Source organism: Syngnathus floridae, chromosome 12 (assembly GCF_059516105.1).
Source record: "Syngnathus floridae isolate MCC-2025c chromosome 12, RoL_Sflo_1.0, whole genome shotgun sequence".
NCBI lineage: Eukaryota > Metazoa > Chordata > Actinopteri > Syngnathiformes > Syngnathidae > Syngnathus > Syngnathus floridae.
Window position 1 is genome coordinate 3678665 of NC_142424.1, and position 20156 is coordinate 3698820.

Below are 20156 nucleotides of genomic sequence, written 5' to 3' on the forward strand. Positions count from 1 at the left end.
AAACTCGGCACACACGCTAACAACACATATCCAGTGCAAGAAAAGGCAGCAGTCAAATATCTGTGCCTGTGCAGTTCGCAACAGTAAATTTGAGTCTAAGTACAGCAAGTGCAAAGAACTGCACCTTGGGTGTGTTGTGCGAGTTGCGTCGGCGTCCCTCGTCCAGCTGCATCTCTGAGTACAGCTCCTCCTCATCCTCTTCCATGATGTCAGACAGGTCAGAGCCGCGGCTGCTCTCGCTGTGATAATCTTCATTGTGACTATAGTGAGGCTTTTGACAGTCACACACAAACACACAGACCCGCTTGTTTAAGTCCACATACATACGTACAGACGTGCACACACCAAACACGCGTGACAAACAAACGCACACACAGTGACGCCGGCACGGTCGCGTTGGCACTTGGCATGCAACCAGCCACATTTGCCTCTCTCCCGCTTGTGTAAGGTCGGTGATTCTGTGAGAAGGCTCGTCCCGTTTCACATACCGGCCTTCCTAGCTCAGAGCCTCGGAGGAACTCGTCGACCGAAGGTCCTCGTCGGCGGCGACGTGGGAACCCTTCTTCGTCTTCCTCGTCTTCATCAGAGTGATGCTGGTGAAAGGACTGACCCTGTTCACCGTAGCTAACAGGTCTCCGGTCCCCCTGAAATGTGAGACAGGAGGGTGTAACTGGAGTGTTGCCGTGACAACCAGGAGTGGTCAGGTGTGGTCAGACCTTGCCGCTCTCTGCCGCCACCCTCTGCGCCGCTTCCCGGGCGATGGCTTTGGCCACATTGTCTGGGATAAGAGTGCCTCTCGGTTGTGGTAGAATCCTCTGAGGGGAGGGGCAACGTGGATTGCCAGGGGGAGGGGGCTCAAGGGTGTGGCCCTGCATGGGTATGGGCGGCTGGGACGAAGGGGAGCGTGCAAGGTCCCAACCGGGCGGGACGGCGGCTCCGTGGTGGGCGGCTTGCTCTTTGGCATCCAGGTCTCTGGCACTTACTGGTCTCTGAGGTACGGGGTGGGGATGGGCGTGGGGCTGCAGAGGCAGTCGGTGCTGGGGCCTGGGACCTTGGTGGAGGTGCAGGGGCTGCTGCGGATGAGGGTGTGGCGGTCGACTCTGGTTTGGTTGGGGCCCGCCTGGGTGAGGGACTCTCGGTTGAGGGTGCGGGGCATGGGGGTAGGGATGGCGTGGGGCCGGCTGTCCGTGGGCTTGGGGCGGGGCAGGAAGCTGCAGGGGGGCGTGAGGGTGGTGAGGGGATGTGAGGTGAGGTTGGCCGTGGGGATGGGGGTGCATTGGCGCTGGCAGAGGAAGCGGAGGTAGAGGCACGAGCAGGTTGTTTGGAATGAGGGCCACGTGGGAGTCCTGCGACTCTCCCTGTGCGGACAGCGTCCGGACTATCACCTCCCTGGCCTCCAGGCACTGTATCCTCGTCATCTCCACTGTCACATAGTCCGCCATTGGGAACATCACCTCTGCAATCTGGTTTCAAGACACACACAAGTGAACCTGTAACCAAGCAACCGACTGAATAAAAGCATCCAGGTGATTCCGTCTGGTCGTCACCAGAGGGCAGAAGAGGCAAAGTCAAGAATCCGACTGAAACGATATGCGGTTTTGGTATTGTGACAGATAAGAGATACGAGCAGCATACTGAAAACCTATACACAGTCATGAGTGACCCAGTTTTGATCACAGAACCTTAGCATGAAGAGGAGTCATCCATAACCAGAGACGAGTAAGAAAAAAAAATCCACCTCACCTTCTGTCCTTTAGTGCAGACAGCATAGCCAAGGACATTGGCACCATTGGATGTGCCTGACGGAGACAATAGGGGGGGCTTCCAACGAACCTGTAGGACCCCTGGTGCCTGCCCACAGAGCACCTGCACATCCTGCGGAGGCAGGGGAGGACCTGGGAAGTAAAACAGAGCGTGTTAAATTATTTCATATTCCATATCCAAACGGGAAAACGATTCTAAAGCATTCCCCAAAAGCACCAACATGCACAGGAAGGGTGTGATGTGGTTGCAGAAGTCTCCAAAGAACTAAATGGGATCATTTCTAACCGCATGCTGCATAATAAATGTGCAGTATTGTGATCATGTGGTGTGCCAAATAACACGACTAACAAGTTGTTTTGCAGGATATTAATGACATGCAAATCTGCATTTACAGAATGCAGAAACAAATGCCTATTCATACTACGTTGCCACTGTTTTAAATTACATAATAGTTAGGTCGGGGCTATGCTACAGGCAAGGAGAATGACTCATAAGGATTATACACGATCATATCTGGCGGTGCTTGGTTTAATGCTCATTAGTAATGTGTCGTGAGGAAAGCTGAGCAAAATTTCATTTTATTTCGTTTGGAGATTGCCTTCCGTCATTCAGAAGTGAGATGTATGTGAAATCCAGTTCAGGATTTGGTATTTGATTCTGACCTGTTCTGCAATAGGGTGTTGGACCTAGACGAGATACAATACACAACAATGGCACAGTGAGGAAATGTTGGACTCATCTGTAGTTTAGTGCAGCCCCACTCACCAGTCACAACATTGGGCACACAAGCTGATTATTTTTTTTCATATAGATGTCGACCAACAATAAATGAAATCAGTTTGGATATTTTTCTGTTAGGGCACCAACAGTGTCAATAAAATTGAGAGGGATTGTAGCCGGGGTGCTTATTGGATTGGGCTGGTTTACCGAATGTTGCGGCTGGTAACACAAATTGACATTGCATTAAAACCTGAACGTAAACACAAATATGCATACGCAGCTATCTTTTCTGAATCCTAAGTATGAAATATTGACAAGGTCTATCGGGGACTATGAATCAATGCAGACTCGAGTCTCCGTGATGTAGTGCTGACCTGCAGCCTGAGTGCAGAATTCCACTCCCGCTTCCTTCCTCTCCCTCTGCTCCAAAGGCAGTTGCCATGGCACCTGGTGAGGCTGTGCCACCACCGACACTTTGTACACCGTCAGCGGCTTTAGGTTGAAGAAACGTAGTCTGTATCTCCCCGGCTTCAACACCGCATGTTCCACTCCGTCCAAGAAGACGGTGTGACCGTAGTTGCTGTTGCTAGGCAACCAGGAGAGCTCGGCTGTGTCTCGCTGGATGTCATCCACCCGGAGGCCGCAAGGCGCCACTACAACGTTGGCTCCCACTAAGAGGGTGCAGCGTAGTTCGTCCGACAAGCCCCTGTCGGTGACGCTCTGTACCGACACGCGGTGGACGCATCCGTCCAGGTCCAGTTTCTCCAGTAAGCATTTGGTACGCCCGCCAAACTGTATGCTGGCTCGCATTTCGCCATCCGCTAACACGTTGTAGCCGGAGATGTTCCCCCAGCCCAAAGGCACGACCGGAGGCTCCCAAGCTACGATGACGCTTCGCGCCAGCTGCTTGATCAGAGTGATCTTTCGGGGATAAGGCACAACGTCTTCAGCCAGGTCCTCCGGGTCCAGGGGGCCAACCGTGCCGTTGCTACAGGGTACCAAGGCGTTCGCCGAGCCCAGGAGAACATCCTGGCCGGTACCTCCATCCACGGGCATCAAGGCTTGGGGTGTATGTTCGACCGGGCCAAGATCTTCTCCATCTCCGGCTTGAATGGACAGCTTCTCCTTGTCCTGGACAAACTCTACAAAGTTTGACGGGACAAGTCCTCGCTGGCCATCCAGCAGCTCCCCTATGTTTAAAAAACAAGTAGAGAGTGGCGGGTTGAAGTTGTGTCTTAATTTGGGGGGTTTTGGCATTGTTGCACGTTAGACGCCGAACTACAACTTCAGTTCACAGCTTATTCAAGGACTGTGATTATTCTTCTGTTATCAGAAAAGCTCACTATCATTTTTTTCCATCCACGGAACCCCGCCGGTGACTCGTTAAAGCTGTGTGTGCGTGCGTGTGTTTATGATTAAGGCGAGCCCAGCTGGATTAGTCATCAAGCTAAAAGAAACCGAGGTCCCATCTTGACAACAGCTTGGTCTCTCTCCTTCATGGTTAAACCCACAACGCCTCCTCCATGCCGCCATGCAATCTCAACCACCCCCCCTCCCCTCCCCTTCCAGCTTTAATGAGTCAGTGCAGCTGAGCGCAACGGCGTCTGCGGCATCCTGCGCCGGCCCCGAAGGCTTGCTCGCTATTGGGGATTAGCATTGCGTCTGATTGAGAGGCCGTTATAATGCTTTGGAGATTTGATAGCAAAGCTCTAAAGTCAGTTGTTGAGACAGCAAAAGAAATTTTCCTCAGGCAAATGAAAAAAAATATCACCTTCATAGAATCCGTCGTCATCCATGTTGCCGTATACATACAAATACTTCCCAGCCACAAGAGGGAGCTCTGCTTCAGGATGTTCATTTGGTCCGTCATAGGGATTATAGCTAAAAGAAGAATTTGACGCTTTAGAGATGGATTCTGAACCAACAAATGAAGAAGCTGAGGTTCCTCACCTGTATCGGGCAGTGCAAAGTCGGACCTGGCCTGTGTAGCGAGGCTTGGACCTGGGCGATGGGCTTGGTTCATCCTCCATCTGTAACATGACAACAAACCCCGAAAAACATACATCTACATCCTTCCTTGACACCAATAGGCTTGAATCCAAGATTTGAAGACTCACCGCTGATGGGGTCAGCCGCTGAGTGCAGCTGGCGCGTTCCGTTTTCACGGTGCGGGACTCGACAGACGGCCAATCTGTGCTTTCCCTGTCTCCAGTCTGCTTTGGGCACTGCGAGAACTTGGAGTTCAGTGGTGGTGCGTTTGGCGCTCTCTCATCGCCTGGGAGAAATTGATTTCCATCACAATTAAAGAGCAACTGTCATTCCTCCTGCAAGCCATTTGCGTCTCATTGCCCGTCTATTGATCTCCTGTTAAAGTGAGTGAGCAGGCCAACATCCGAGGCCCGTTTGGCTCCGTCAACAAGCACGTGCGGCGCATTTGTCCTTAAATACCATCAATGTCCTTGGGGTTAAACACATGAAAAATGCAGGGAACACAAATTGTAGTGTACCAGTGCAGACAGATGAATGGCTGGAGGAAATTAGAGCTGGTAGTGACAGTGTATCACTGAGCTCCTGTGGTCAGCCCAATGTGTGTAACCACAACGTTGCCCAAACTATGGCCATTTGCGACACCCCCGCAGTCTATAATTGTGTATTTTACAATAATAATAACTAATTAAATAGAATATAACTGTTTGTGGATCATGACAACTACGATAAGTAAGACAGAAAATTTCAGTTTCCGTTCATTAGCTTGTTTAGGGAATTTTGCATTATGCGTTAGCGACAAGCTAGCAGACGGCAAAGCTTTGATGTAACTTTAAATATCGTCAATATATTATAAGTCCAAAATGAATATTTGACAAGAATAAAGTCCGGGCCTACCTGCTTCTGTCTGGGTTTCAAATCCGACAACAACCTCAGGGAGCCGCTCCTCCGGCGAGAGAAAATTGAAGGATTTGGCGGGGGCTTTACTTAGGAGGATTTCCACGGGATGGGATTGTAAACGGAATTCCAGCAGCTCTTTGGACAGATGATGGAAGTTTTCACTCTGTGACCCGCATGTCTGCTCCAGGTCACAAATCTGGACCTTTGACAGAAAAGAATGACGAGAGGGCAAAATGCAGAATTAACATACACGAGTCTTCGAAATAGAAGATTACAGATGTGTCAATTCCATCAGAGAGTCAATTAGAAAAAAATGTCCCTTAAGAGCTGAAAGCAGCATTTTGTGTAAAATCCCACCGCAGTCTAATCAACACGTACACGTGTGAAGTCGTCTGCACCGCTGCTCATATAACACGACTTATATAACATTAAGCATCGCTATGGGGTAACTGGATTATACAATTTATAGACGTTAAATAATTCATATAACAACAGTTAGTTTTTATCAATGGATCTTATTTAATATGTGGGGGGGAAAAATCACAGAGGAGAGAATACCTGAAACATTCTGCTGTGATTGTTCTGTTAAAAAAAATGAGGGGGAGGACAGAAGCAAAGAAATAAAAAAGAAATTATAGTAAAAATTAAAGATGATGATGTGAATGGAAATGAAAGCAAAACATAACGTTGCATTGTGGGAAATCGCAGACTGATCTAAGATTACACTCCCCCTACTACTTTTTTTTTACCTACCTCTAACAGTTGTACGGCTTGCTCATGGTCACGGTCTGCTTGAAGGCGGGCCTGGATGAAGAAAAAGAAGAAGACACACACTGACATGTGACACAATAATCAAGATCCGTAGGGCTTCAAGAGGACAGCGCGCACCTGACATGCAGTCAACACCACTCGCCACGGAGACAAGTTGCCTTGTACGCTTTTAATGAACTGTCACACATCTTTCCAGGCAAGGAACACTAAGAACAGCTTAAAACTACAAAGAATTTGCTTTTCCTTACTTGGGATCATTTTGAAAACTTTTAATAACCTTATGGGGATGAAGCATCATTTGGAATGGTCGCTATTTTCATATTTTTTGCACTAAGATCATCCAATTTTTATCAGGGATGAATAACAATCATGTGTGCGGGCAGAGAGCATTATTTGCCGCTTTGGTTACGCAATTTGCATTACCTGAGTGAGTCAGTAGAACGTAATTAATGTAAGCATCTGCGCCCTATGATTATACGTAGGTGGCTGAACACATGGTAGTTAATGTACAGGCACAATCGTGGGAAGACATTTTAATACACTTGAACACCTAATTAAAGTGATTCACAATTTTATTTTACGTTTCCAATGGTGTATAAATTAGCAATATTGAATACTGTGAAGCTGCGTAAAGAAAATATAATATTTAATATATAATAATATTATATATTATATATATTATTTTTATATATACATATGCAATAGTAAAAAAATATATATACTGAGTGTATTGAATCCTGTTCATTTTACAATCAATGATCACAAGGAGGATTCGGTTCATTGGGGACAGCAGCTTAAAAGGTATCAGACAAGACACGCCTCAAAAAAAAAATGTGTGTAGGCTACAGGAAAGACAGCTTGAAAGGAATATAAATTTAACAACAAAAAGGACATTTTTAGAAACCCAAGCAGGAAGAGATGTGGCAACAAGCATTTTCCACTCAATGGTGACTCAGCACAAATATCACATTCCAAACTAGATGGAGTGGAGATCATAATGCCCTGGTAGAGGTAATAATGCATTAAAATAAATAAATTTGAATAACAGTGAATAAATGACAAAAATATTATCACACTGAAGGAAAAGAAATCTATTTTTGGCTCTTTTTAAGATCGCAAGTAAAAAAAAATAAAAAAAATTAATATATCCACTATAATGGTTTTTTTTTTTCCATACCTTTTGCAATTGATGGATCTCCTTCTGCTTGGCCTGTTCATGCTCTGTTTGTGGCCGCTGCTTCTCCTTGACAGTCTCGTGCATATGCTGTCCAAATATGGACCAAAAACTATAAATGGTTTTGCACTCATAATAAAGACTCATTAATAAATCTAACATGCATGTCAAGTGGGGGGTCTTCAGTATCTCGCACCTTTGGGTTGGGAGACGACCACTTTAGCCACGCCGCAATAATTTTTCACTCTCGTCTCCAAAAGCCTTTTTTGGCTCTGAATGGCTCAGAGGTGCCCCAAACGAAATCAGGCAGCAGCCGCTTTGCATAATCACTGAGAGGCACTAAGCTACAGATCTGCTGAGGGCCTGTCTACGAATACTGAAAAATCACTTTTATTTATTTTTTTAAAACCCCTGCAAGATTTCAGTAAATTGCTCTGACAGTACATTCTAGAAGCAAAAGCTGGCTTCATCGATTTACAGTCCAGAGACTATTTGATTCAAAGCAGCAGCTTTCCTGTCACTTCCGAGCAGGACGGGACGAGACACAAACAATGGAAATCACATTTGGCCTAATGTGGGAAAGTTATTCTTTAAAAGGTCTTTCGGCTTCAGGAAAAGGTACAATGTGATTATTGTCCAGCTAGGAACATCACGAGGTTCAATGTGTGACATCATCAGAAACACGTCTCACCTTGAGAACCTGTTCCAGGTTCTCCAGGAACATCTCAAGGTTCAATGTGTGAGATCATCAGAAACACGTCTCACCTTGAGAACCTGTTCCAGGTTCTCCACTTGATCTCGAAGTTGGGTACGCTGCTGTTGGGCCGAGTCTCTCTCCTGGCTCACCACGGCAAGCGTCTCTTTCAGCTGATGGAAGTCGGACTGTACCTACGACAAAAATGAAGAAATTTTTGTGGTTGCATAATTCATCGCTTTTGAGTCGTTGATTAAATGAGAACTAGCGAGTGAATAATACAGTGTCTGTCCTCGCCACTTGTTCCAATTATTAAGAGAAGCAGTTTTAACTTTTGACTGCAGGGTTGATTGGGGGTTCGCAGTCGGAGCAAGAATTCATCAGCACATTGCCATTTAACGTTGATGAAAGCGCGCTGCTGACGTGAGCGTTAAGTCTGCCCGCCTTCATCACTCACACGCCCTAAGCCACAAAGTTTTCTACAAATGTAGCCTGGTAGGATCCCTCCCGACGCTGTATGCCAATCATCTCATTAATTAAACGAGCGCATGAGCCCACAAAAGATAACGCCGTGTACTTGAAGTGCACAAAACTTGCAGGGGGGAATTTGTTCATTGAGTCTTCAGAATTATCTCATAATAATTATGGAAAAAGTCTTGAAATGGGCATAATAAAACTGCAGTAATTATTTGAGTTGTTTAACTAATTGGACACACAATCCAGAGTATTAAATTGCAGACATACTATATATATGTATATATAGAATAGAATAGAATAGAATAGAATAGAATAGAATAGAATAGCCATATATTTATATATGTACTTATATGTATATATATGTATATATGTATGTATATGAATATGTGTATATGTACATATATCTATATATTTATATGTATATATTTATATGTATATATATGTGTGTATGGATATAGATAGATAGATAGATAGATAGATAGATAGATAGATAGATAGATAGATAGATAGATAGATAGATAGATAGATAGATAGATAGATAGATAGATAGATAGATAGATAGATAGATAGATAGATAGATAGATTTATATAGATTTATATATATATATTTATATATATATGCATATGTGTATATTAATATACATATATGTACATTATATATCGTAAAACATCTATTCACTCCTAATGTAGTCCATGTTTGGATAGAAATGAAAACTTTCCTCTAATTGCTATGCTAAATATGCCAAATAAGCTTTTTGCCAAGGGTCAGAGGGATTGTCCACACTCTTCCTTCATGCAATCTGTCAGGTTGGCAGGATGTTGGCCCTGCTTTTCCTTTTCTGTGTGTCGATTGTTTTTGCACAGATGGGAACGTTTTTGTGGAGCAAACTCGCAAGTGGAAGCCCTTGGATGGATGTCAAGAGCGAGGCTTTTGGGAAAGACAACCAGGGTAGATTATCACAGATCATCACAGGTGGTCAGCGCCATTCTTTCTTTCACATGAGTGGAAACATCACCTGGTCATATTTGGATGCCTTCAGGTGACGACCAATCAGCTGCAGATTGAGACGATTTTTCTCCTGCAAGGCAGCGTGGAGCTTTGCTCTCTGTTGAGGAAAAAAAAGCGCTGTCAGCATTAACGTCCAACGACATACGTTTGCCACGCTGTGTAACGAAATTCGTTATGTAAGCAACAGAGAGAGTCAGGTCGCTTCTGCAGGGGAGCGACTCTAAGCTTTTAAAAGCCATAAAAGAAATGGAAAGAGGAAGGCAAAGACGTCGGGGAAGGTGGTGAGGAGAGTGACGGTTGCTGATTTGGTTGCTTGGATGTTTTCAAGAGAAATTGGAAAACTTTGAGAGGATTATAAAACCACCACAGATGAGTGACACACTAAGGAAGAATTGTTCGGGGAAAAAAAAAGTGAAAGTCCGGAGGAAAGAAGTCTTAAGGGACAAGAATAAAATCGGAATGTTACATTATGAAGTTCTAATGTTGGGATATTACATTTTAAAAAAATGACTTTAATTTCTCTCATTATATTATATTATATTATGTTATATTATATTATATTACATTATATTATATTATATTATATTATATTATATTATATTATATTATATTATATTATATTATATTATATTATATTATATTATATTATATTATGTTCTTTTAATAGTCTCATAATAAGAAGTGCTTCATCTTGTGTGCACCAAAAAAAAAAAAAAAACTGAAAAATCAAGACAAGGAAATTTCCTGTCTAAGCTACTTCCTGTCTGCACTGTGCACTGCTCACATTCATGGCCACAAGTTGTCATGCCGCTGGTGCTGCAGGTACTCAAGCATTACATAATTACGCCAGACTCAAAGTAGGCCAACGCTCTCCTCCCGTCACAGCTCGGAGCACTGCAGAGTGATTTCAATGTGACCGTCCGGTCATATCCCGGGATGCATGGTACTAAGACTTCATGCAGGTTAAGGAGGCTACAAAAACTTGGCGACGTATCCTTAACCACATAAACACGGTTTATTGTGCAAAGTGCTGTCTCCGTGATTGAAAACCTTTGTTTTTATAGGTGCTTGGTTTTTTTTCTTCTTCACGCTTTACACTTTGCTCACAAAAGTAGAAGGCCTTGTGTGCCTATTCAATTCCCAGCCCTGTTCCCCGGTCACCATGGCAACGATGTTGGTACTCGCCATTGGCCCAGCGAGGAAAAAATAACGAATATATTAAATAACAAATAAATAATGAAATAAAAATAAATAATAATAAATAAATATATAGATCTAACAAAAATGATGTTTTTCTTGACCTTTAAAATACATTGATTGATTTGTTTTAATAAATTGAATTAAAGATTATAATATGTTTTCTAAAATAAACATGTCCTCTAAAGATGAACTTGACGGTTACTCCAAAAATAGTGTTAAACTTTATGGACACATGTCAGATGTCCAAAGACAAAACAAAAAAATCAATATCAATAAGCCTTGTAAGAAATGAGATGCAGGAGCAGCTCACTTTGGTTGCTCATCCATCTTTTTAGCATGGAGGGCAGAGAGCAGACAAGGACAGCAAGACTGCTGAGCGTCTTTTTATTTTGCAACACGAAATTTCTGCAAAGCACACCTCACTCTCGCGCCAGCCAATGTTGGTCTTGCTAATTGGGTGATCTGTGCTAATGTCCCGGGACGTACGGCGAACAGGCTTGCAATCAGATGGGATGCAAAGATAATAAAAAATAAAAGCAAGGCTTCTTTTTTTATCAGCCGCGGGAATAGCCGGGCTTGTCTTTGCCATTTCCAGTGAATCGCACATTCACAGCTCAGCTTAACACCCCAGAACATCTTGTAAACACATCACTGCGCGGCTAAAGCTGAAGGACACACACTGGACCTCGTGCCAATTGGAGCTAGAATTAATACGCAGACGCACAAATAAACACAACGGTGTAGCTTGCATGTATTAAAGCGATGATAATGCCATCTTGGTCATTTTTTTTTTTTTTATTATCTTTGCTAGAACACGCTTTTTCTCAACCCACGCTGAGTAACATTTTCTTGCGAAACAAATGTATTTAGCCTCCGGCCCAAAATCTGTTCATAGTAGCCAACGTCTCAGCAGGTGTGTGAACTTCACTCAGAATTCATTTGGCTTAATTTTGGTTTGGTTTAATTTGGAGGCAAGGGTCGCTAACCATCGGGGACAAAAACCGAGTTGCACCTGTTTGGCAAAAAAGAGTTTTTAGCCACAGCCTAGTTTCAGAATTATTCTGACTGGGTCGTCCTACAATTAAATCATCTCGGCTTTTTTTTTTTTCCCAGGGAAAATCTTTATCTTGCTTCCTACATTTAGGTTCGTGCTGACACTCTATTCTTAGCTGCCTGCATGACTTGATTTATTTACGGACTAATGAATGTTTTCATGCCGTGCCTGCGAAACGTTGACTAAAGGGAATTAATTGTAACAATTAAATGAACATGATCTTGGATTAGTGTAAATTGGAAACCAGTGAGTGTGTTTACGACATAACCAAAACAATAATTGAGTACAAATAGACAGATGCGACTTGAAATAACAAAAAAAACAAATGTCAGAATCTCATTTTGGTTTCATCCCAGAAGGCAAAATACTGTAGATAGAAAAGTCAATTAAGACATAAATAGACAAACCTAAACGGAGGCCATATTGCTTCTAATTGCTTCTACCAATATACCTGTGAGCGTAGTTTTGCACTTATGGGCTTGCAGATGGAGTCCAATGGAGCCAGAACCATATTTCAACCCTAATCACTACCGCAACGTCGACTTCAGGCGTTTCTAATGACGCTTTTACGCATAATGTGACAACACAACTCTGAAAGCTATTATTCCCAATGAGCCGCAGAAAGCCAATCAATTCATCGTATTAGTTTGAAAACGGTCAAACACTACCACCTCTCGTGTTCGACATCCATCCTTCCTGCAAAATAACGCCCGGCTGTGTGATTAACACATGCGTACCATTAATGCGGTGCGCCACATGGTGGATTTTAAATCGGATCTATCCGTGACTATAATGTCATGGATGGATAATTCATGAATAGATTTTTTTTTTTAGCCTATACCGCTACTGTGTCTCTACAGGTGTTGCATTAAATATTTATGAGGGGTTAATCTGCTTTAGAGTACAAATATAAATACTATATATGTTTGTGGGTTTAAAGGTGACAGAGGAGTGGCAGGAGGAGGCCCGGCGCCAACGTCAAGAGAGATTAAGTTCTCCGCTACGTAAAGCGCAAACATTGTCGTCATTGGGCTCACTCTTCGTCAGCATCCCCAGTGAGTCATCCCCAGCTCACTTCTTGGAACGTTTGCCAGTGTGCTGTTTGTTTTTCTCGTTTTAATCCGCTGCTGCGACGATCACATTATTTGATTTTTATTCTCTTTGTCATATAAGTGCCTTGGATTCGCTTTTATACATTTTCATCGAATAATAATTTTTATGTGTGGAACTCAAGGCGTCTTTTCCCATTGGGATGAATGTAAAAGTCATGAATTCGTTCCAGCTGCCTCAAAAAATTTGACAGTACTAAAAATGCTGGAAAAATTTTTAGTTTGTTTTATTTACTCTATTGTTGTGCTTTATACAAATATATCAGAATAAGTAAATACAATCTAAACAATTAAGCAATTTGTGTATCTTGTTTTTGTTTAATAGATTGTTTTGTTTATTAGACACTGCCTTCAAATTAGCAGCTTGCCACTAGATCCACTATATTAAGTACTACATATAAATAAAAATGTCAAAACTACAGCCATCCTTAATTATGGTGTAGCTTTAGCTCATGAGAGCTATAATGTCTGAGCCTACATGTGACACACTATACGATAAAATGTATGAGGAGCCGTCATAGGCTAAAACATTGACCCTTGAGAATGCAAATGCCTCCCGGGAAAATGAGGGCGCAGGAGTGTGTGTAGCAATGTGTGTGTGCTGTGTGTAATGTTCAAAGACTATGGACGCAGTCAATGTGTGCGAAAGAGCGATACAAAGCCTCCAGTCACATTGATGACAAAACACTTTTGATGTGAACAGGACCTCACGTTCCCCTGAGCTAGGCAAAGCACATCACAAGGCGGGGGAAAGAAGAAGAAGTTCGGAGGAAGATCAGTGTAATGCTAATGAGGAGCCCGAAAGCTGGTTAGGGATTACACGTGCTTGGGTGGACCTTCATGCACGCTTACAGAATTGCTCGGGTGGGATGTCTTGCTCCAAACACCAACAGGCGCGTGCAAGCCGGCATCTCGATGATCAAGCACGCACAAAGCTAGGATATCAATTTGGAAGCAAAAAAAAAATCTGCAGGCCACCACACAAGACGCTGCGGGTTCATATTGAGAGCCACAAACTACAAACACTCGCGTGACCCCAATTTTGTGGGAAACATACAAGTATTCACAGGCGCTAAATAATTTACGCCTGACCCCGTTGCACAGTTGCTAAAATGCACAGCCTGCTAGAAATACACACAAAGCATTCAAGCGTGGCTTTAATTTTTTTTTGCAATCTGGATCCACACAGTGTATATCAGCAAACAAGCAGAAACAGATTGGCGATACCAAGCAGAAGAAAATGTGTAAAAATAGGGATTCGACTGATATGATTTTTGATTTTTTTTTTTTGGCTAGGTAATGATTTGACGGAATAAAATCGCGATAACCGATTAATCAGTCCAGACGAATTCATTTTTATATATGAAGCAAAATATTGACAAAACTAAAATTATTCATTTATGTTGCGTGTAAATAATTTTTTGAAAATCAACAAAGTTTTTTACATTTTTTTTAAGGGCACACTGCACGATTGTTTTTTATTTTATGTTTAGCTTGAAAGTAAACTTCGCCCGGGAGTGTCAGCAGACATCTTGACACCCTTGTTTTTATTATTTATTTTTTCTCCACAGAAGAAAGATGTTATCAAAAGGCTGCAAAATAAGGAAGGCTCAGGTGTTTCAGTCCCAGCGGCTCAAAGCAAATCGGTGAGAGTTACAGCAGAACAAGAGCTGTCATGTCACCTGGAACAGACTTGTGTGTGACATTGTGAACTCCTCTCTGGCTCTTTCCCTCAATAGATGCCCTTTCAGCACTAAAGCCTCCCCGCTGCAGATGCTATCAAGAAAGACTGAGCAGCAAGACAAGTAAAAGTGAAACAAAAGCGCCTGTGAAGAAACACGAAAGGAGGAGAAAAATTAAATTACCAGGGGACACCCGATTAGTGATGTGGAATTAACAGATCTTCTATCAGCATGTGTCTTCCCTGAAGGGCTCCTCTCGCCTGGTGTGGGGAGATTATGTAGCAAAACAAAAAAACAAGCTACACGAGGGCACTTTGAGCTGTGCCAAAAACTCTAAGAGATCGTATAACTTCAGGATCAATGAGGCTTTGAGGGATCCACGGGAGTTTCCTGACTTTTAATAGATTCTCTGTAAGATGATGAGGCTAGACAGTTACATTAGTAGCCATCCATTTTATAAGGTGGCAGTCCGAATTTGGGTCGTGGTCCAACTGGAGCTGACCTTGGACAAGATGTGGGGTCACTAGCCAATCTCAAAGAGCATAGGCAAGAAATTCTCAAAGTCGAGACGCTCTGTTATTGGTATGTGGGCTCCCTCTAGTGGTATACAAAAGCATCACCGAATTGAACACAGTGGTCAGAGGAGCACAGAGGTCCACAACAAACTTTAATTTCCGACTCATCGCACTCACGATTGACAATGGTGACTTTTTTTCCCCGCCTTTTTCTTCCTGCCATGTAAGCACTCATAGCGGACAATGAGGCGCTCTAAAGCATCCACACCAAGGATGTTTCAGTACAGCAAAACTAACAATAAGAAAGTCAATTTGAAAATTAGTGGGTATACAAAAGATAAACTAAAATTATAATGTGAAAATGCCCTCATTTGCAGGATGTAGCAATAGCTAGCTAGCGCCAACGTACTGCCAGTTGCATTCATGAATAAATGATTATTTGTAATATCATGTTATCTGAGTTCAAGTAGATCACCTGCATATCAAGCAGAGCCCCAATTCAGTTTTATGACTGACTTTCATCCGACATCCACTCTCTTTCGGCCCCGCCCGCATCCATTTTCCTCCCGCAGTGCTCCATCTCCCCTTCAAATATGTCTTGCGTGCATGTTGAAGCGCTGCCAGGAAACGTGAGGAGGAAAAGTTGCTTCAATTTCATTCCCTTCCGTGCGCTTCCCGACGGCTAAATGGCATCGACACTTATGGCGGGTACACTCGTAATCAATACGGCCTAACTATGGAAGCCTCACATGTTGCATGAACAAGCAGGCAAAAGGGGGAAGGGGGGGGAGGACGTGGTTGCTACAGAAACGGCTTTTTTGGAGCTATCTGGATGATAGAAATATTTACCATAGCTGATGCTCTTTTATATAGGCCAAATTTAAGCACAACATTTGGAAGCTGCTGGATGACTCACAGAATGTTTCGGGTTTCAACTCAATACTTCTCTGCGTGTGTATTTTTAAAAAAGATTTTTGTGTTTATCGTTATATCACCACAGTGGGGGAACTGTCATTTTCAGATTATAAAAGGACAGAAATTTTCATTTTTCTAGTCCACTCATAAATCAATAACCAATCCAAAAGGGGCGGAGCCAGTTTTGGGTTATTTTGACCTAAGAAGTTAGCTCAAAATGAGAAATGCAAAAGTTGCTCATATTGACATCACATTGAATTATCGTTTCTATACATCGACTTCTACAGAAAAGCCGAAGTCTTTCCGATTCCCACAGTGATGACAAATGGCATGAATGTGCAATGAGAGCATACGGCGTGCATGCGTGTAAATAATAGAGTGAAAATGCGTGGGTGTGTTGATGAAGAAAGCTGTCATGTGGAATGCTGCAACTGTGTCGTGAGCTCGTACTGGACTACTGTTTGAAGGTAACTGATACAAGTTCTTTGCTTGTGGCTCTTTGGCCAACCACATTTCCACGACAAACCACAAGGCGGTGACGTAAAAGAAACCTCGGGGAGTTGCAGCGTTTAAAGAGATGTCATCAATAAAAGCAGAAAGAGGTGACATCACACTGGTCAGGTGACATATATTTCGTCATCCAAATATATCTCCTGTGCAATTTTTAAAATCCATGCATTCAATAAATACTCCATATTAAAAATAATAATATTACACAATAAAATTAAGTATTTTTTTTTAACAAATAAAAATATCTGCTCTAAAAACTCATGCAAACTAATGATATTAAAAAAAAAAAAGATGAAAAATCCAAACCCATTATAACCTTGCTGAGTAGACATGAGTGTGTTAAAACTCCCAACACCTGGCAGCATGCAGGAACCAGGAAAAGCTCAGGTTACCAAAAACGGCTCACGCTCACACACACTACGCCCACTCCACACACACACCAGATCAATTCATTTCACAAAGCCGCCACACATCCCCCCCCCCTCCCACCCCTTACTCGAACATGTGTACGCATGTTTCCAAACCAATAACGTCACTCCCTCTACATGCACACAAAAGAAAATAATAATTACAGCTAAAGACAAACCCCACCCCCTCGCCGTAAAAACACACACACACACCCATCTCCAAACAGGTGGCTCAGCTTTTAAGTCAAGAAACACAGACTAAAACATCAAATCCCCTAGATTCCAAATTCTTCCATCTCTCTCTTGGACATCCCTCCCTTCATCCCTCCTGATGTCACATGCAGTCAGGTTGCTCCCATGCAGCTATGCTAACCATCCATCCACTGTATCAAGGAGGCTACCAGATGAAACACTTGAGAACAATCAATCGGAGCAGCAGCGGTGAAAAGACAACGAGAGAGCTTGCTATTTACCGCGTGAGGCTAACGGCGGCACATGGTGACCGAGGTGTCGCTGCCTTCCTCTTCCCTTTCCTTCTCTGGGTGGGGAGTCGTCAAACGGCTGCAGCATCAGCAGCAGCATCAGTGGCAGCTCCGGGGCCTGCGTCTTTCTCCCTCCCTCTCTCTCTCTCTCTCTCTCACTCTCTTATCTCCGCCTCCATGTACCCCCCCCCCCCAGGCTCAGAAGACCCTCCTCCTAAACACCCTTCCTCCATGGTTCCTTCCCCTCCACTCTTCCTCTGTGCTCAATTTCCTCTCTTCACGCTGTTGAATGATAATCAGCCAGCCCCACCGGTGGGCTTCTTTTCGGATGTCTCGGCAAGATGCGGCGAATAAGAACGACCCCCTCCCCACCCCGCCCGACCTCCCTACGGTCTCATTAGCTCGGAACCTTTCGGCGTGACACTAACCGAGCATCATCTGGATTGATGCCGCATTCGTTTTATTACTTACACAAAAAAAGGCGTCCTACGCTGATGACTCTCTGTGGTATTATTAATAGAAAGTAGATCCAAGTCGGTCGGCAGATTTGATTATATTTACACTTTTCATTTAGCGTGAAATATGAATACAAGCTCCAATATAAACACCTTCAAACAGGATTCAATGAGACACATTATAACCCTGTAAATGCGGAATTATTGCGCAATAACAAGGCATCCAAATGAGACCTTTTACTTCTGACTTTTCATCCACGTGGCATTTTTTTTTTTTATTTACTCGCGAACCTTGGAAGCTTATATAATGTTGACATTCAAACGAGATCCTTTTCACTCCATCGGGATGAAAGCGCAGCCTTGCCGCACGATTGCAAAACCAATATCTAGATTGACCGCCCAGAAGATAATTTCAAACTGGCAGGAATTGCTCTGATTTACATCACATCAAGTTAGCGTCGAGCAGCCATGAAGCTGCGCAGGCCTCTTTGCTGACCTCAGACCACCCCTCTGTCTGAATAGGAAGCAAGAGGGGAGGGGGGGAGCGGGGTAGTCCAAATTGGCACAAAAAGTGCTGTAAATACATGCGAGCAAGATCTTAGGAAAAGAAGTAGAGTGAATCATGTATTGAGCAAAAAAACTATATTGGGTGTTCAAAATAGAAGCAACAGTTTATATGATGGCAAGGTCGAGTGTATACAAGTGTTGCCATGGAAACGTCATTCAGGCTGACAGCTGTGGCCTTTTAAGCAGCGGCCGCACAAAACACAGGTCACCTGATACAACGAGGGTACCTTTCGTAAACTGTCTATCACTGATAGTTTCCAGGTAACCAGTGAATGGATTCTGTTGAAGTCGCTTCTATATGGTTTTTGACATTTACAACCAGATAGCATGATTTGAACAAGCGCAGATACAGAAATAATCTAATTGCAGGGATCAAACTGGCCTGCAAGCCATGTTTAGTGATAAAGCTTTTCTCTGGGAAATGTTCATTTGTTAGCTTGACCGGATGGCTGAAAAGCGGGATTCATCTAATCTCCACAAAAGGTTTTAAACTTTTTTTTTTTTTTTAAACTAAATATTTCCCGTGGAAAGCAATTTTATTCAATTGAATTGAGTTAAGTTCCCACAAACAGCTAGTTTGGCTCACAAAATCACAATCAGTGTTGCCAATTTAGCTATTTGGTCACTTTAAAAAAAAAAACTTTGCTATAAAAATAGAATTTAAAAGCTACAATAATTATAATTGACCAAATTAATTTGAACAAATGTGAAAAGTTATTTTAGTACCACCCAGTGGTAATTAAGAGTACGACATGTAAAGTCAATATTTACTTAGCACAGGATATCACAATTATTTTTTTTTTTAAATAACTTCAATGTTAACAAATATGAGTAATTGTGCTTTCAGCTCCACAGTCTGCGTGTTACATGCACGATCGATACCGAAAACCGGATATTACTAGGTCAGCTTTTGCATCAGTGTCAGCCATCAAGCTGTCACTTCCTCCCCACCATCCAGTCAGTGTGCGCTCGGATGGGCGTGTTGCCAAGGCGACCGTTCGCACGCCTTGCCATCCGAGACCACCTGGGAGAGCGAGGCCTCTGCATGCGCCAGTGAGCGCATGGACGTACTGTACAATGCTAACAATGCCAAGGCGCCCACACACAGCTGTGCACAATTGCCACATTGCCATCCATATCTATAAATAGGCGAGCAAAAAAAGGAGGCATTTGTTGACATTGCTAAAACAGATAAAAAAAACATGGCTGACGTGTGAAGAGTAATTTACCAGTTTGCGGTAGCGCTGCTTCTCTTGGCGAAGAGCTGACACCTCTTGTCTTAAAAGTCGATTTCTCTCTTCCAGGAGGTGAAAGCGACTCGCATTTGGAAATGAATGGCCGAGCTGAGATGGAATTTCTGGCTTTGACTGAAACACAAGAAGTAAAAATGTTATAAAATGCAAATAATATTCCTGCACACACACACTTCTAATAAGTAGCTGAGACCTTTTAATGAATATGATTGTGAGCGGTCCCAATTGTGTCATCCACATTGGGGACCTCGTCCCTTATACCCAAGGAAACAAGCAAAGCTCTTCTGACAGGACTTGCATCAGAGTTGGGCAACAGTGGCGTGCTCATTCTCTTTGAGGTCATCGCAAGTACTGACAAAGCTTAAAGTGAGTAGGGAGATTTGGGAAAAAGAATACACACACACATTTTGAGCTTTGTAAGCTTAGCAACCACTTTATCTTTCAATTCTTTATCATTCATTGCAAGAAGAAGTGAAGAGATCCTAATGGTGCAAGAATGCAGAGTGTATGAT

At 43.1% G+C, this 20156-nt stretch overlaps 1 protein-coding gene across 3 annotated transcripts in view; it reads right to left on the reverse strand.

Annotated features, from left to right (window-relative positions):
* The window catches only part of LOC148389541 (RIMS-binding protein 2-like), a 28870-nt gene that overhangs the window by 5663 nt on the left and 3051 nt on the right, over window positions 1-20156 (reverse strand). For 2 of the 3 annotated variants that reach the window (XM_088392684.1, XM_088392685.1), the window contains exons 3-17: window positions 19621-19758; window positions 9503-9592; window positions 8081-8203; window positions 7319-7405; window positions 6124-6174; window positions 5368-5572; window positions 4602-4759; window positions 4435-4514; window positions 4256-4365; window positions 2859-3674; window positions 2427-2450; window positions 1744-1895; window positions 717-1463; window positions 489-644; window positions 125-271 (exon numbers count right to left, since the gene is read on the reverse strand). In XM_088392684.1, coding sequence (XP_088248810.1) covers window positions 125-271; window positions 489-644; window positions 717-1463; window positions 1744-1895; window positions 2427-2450; window positions 2859-3674; window positions 4256-4365; window positions 4435-4514; window positions 4602-4759; window positions 5368-5572; window positions 6124-6174; window positions 7319-7405; window positions 8081-8203; window positions 9503-9592; window positions 19621-19758 — 3084 coding nt within the window. The remainder of the gene's footprint in view (window positions 1-124; window positions 272-488; window positions 645-716; window positions 1464-1743; window positions 1896-2426; window positions 2451-2858; window positions 3675-4255; window positions 4366-4434; window positions 4515-4601; window positions 4760-5367; window positions 5573-6123; window positions 6175-7318; window positions 7406-8080; window positions 8204-9502; window positions 9593-19620; window positions 19759-20156) is intronic. The other variant, XM_088392686.1, reaches the window with a different exon arrangement.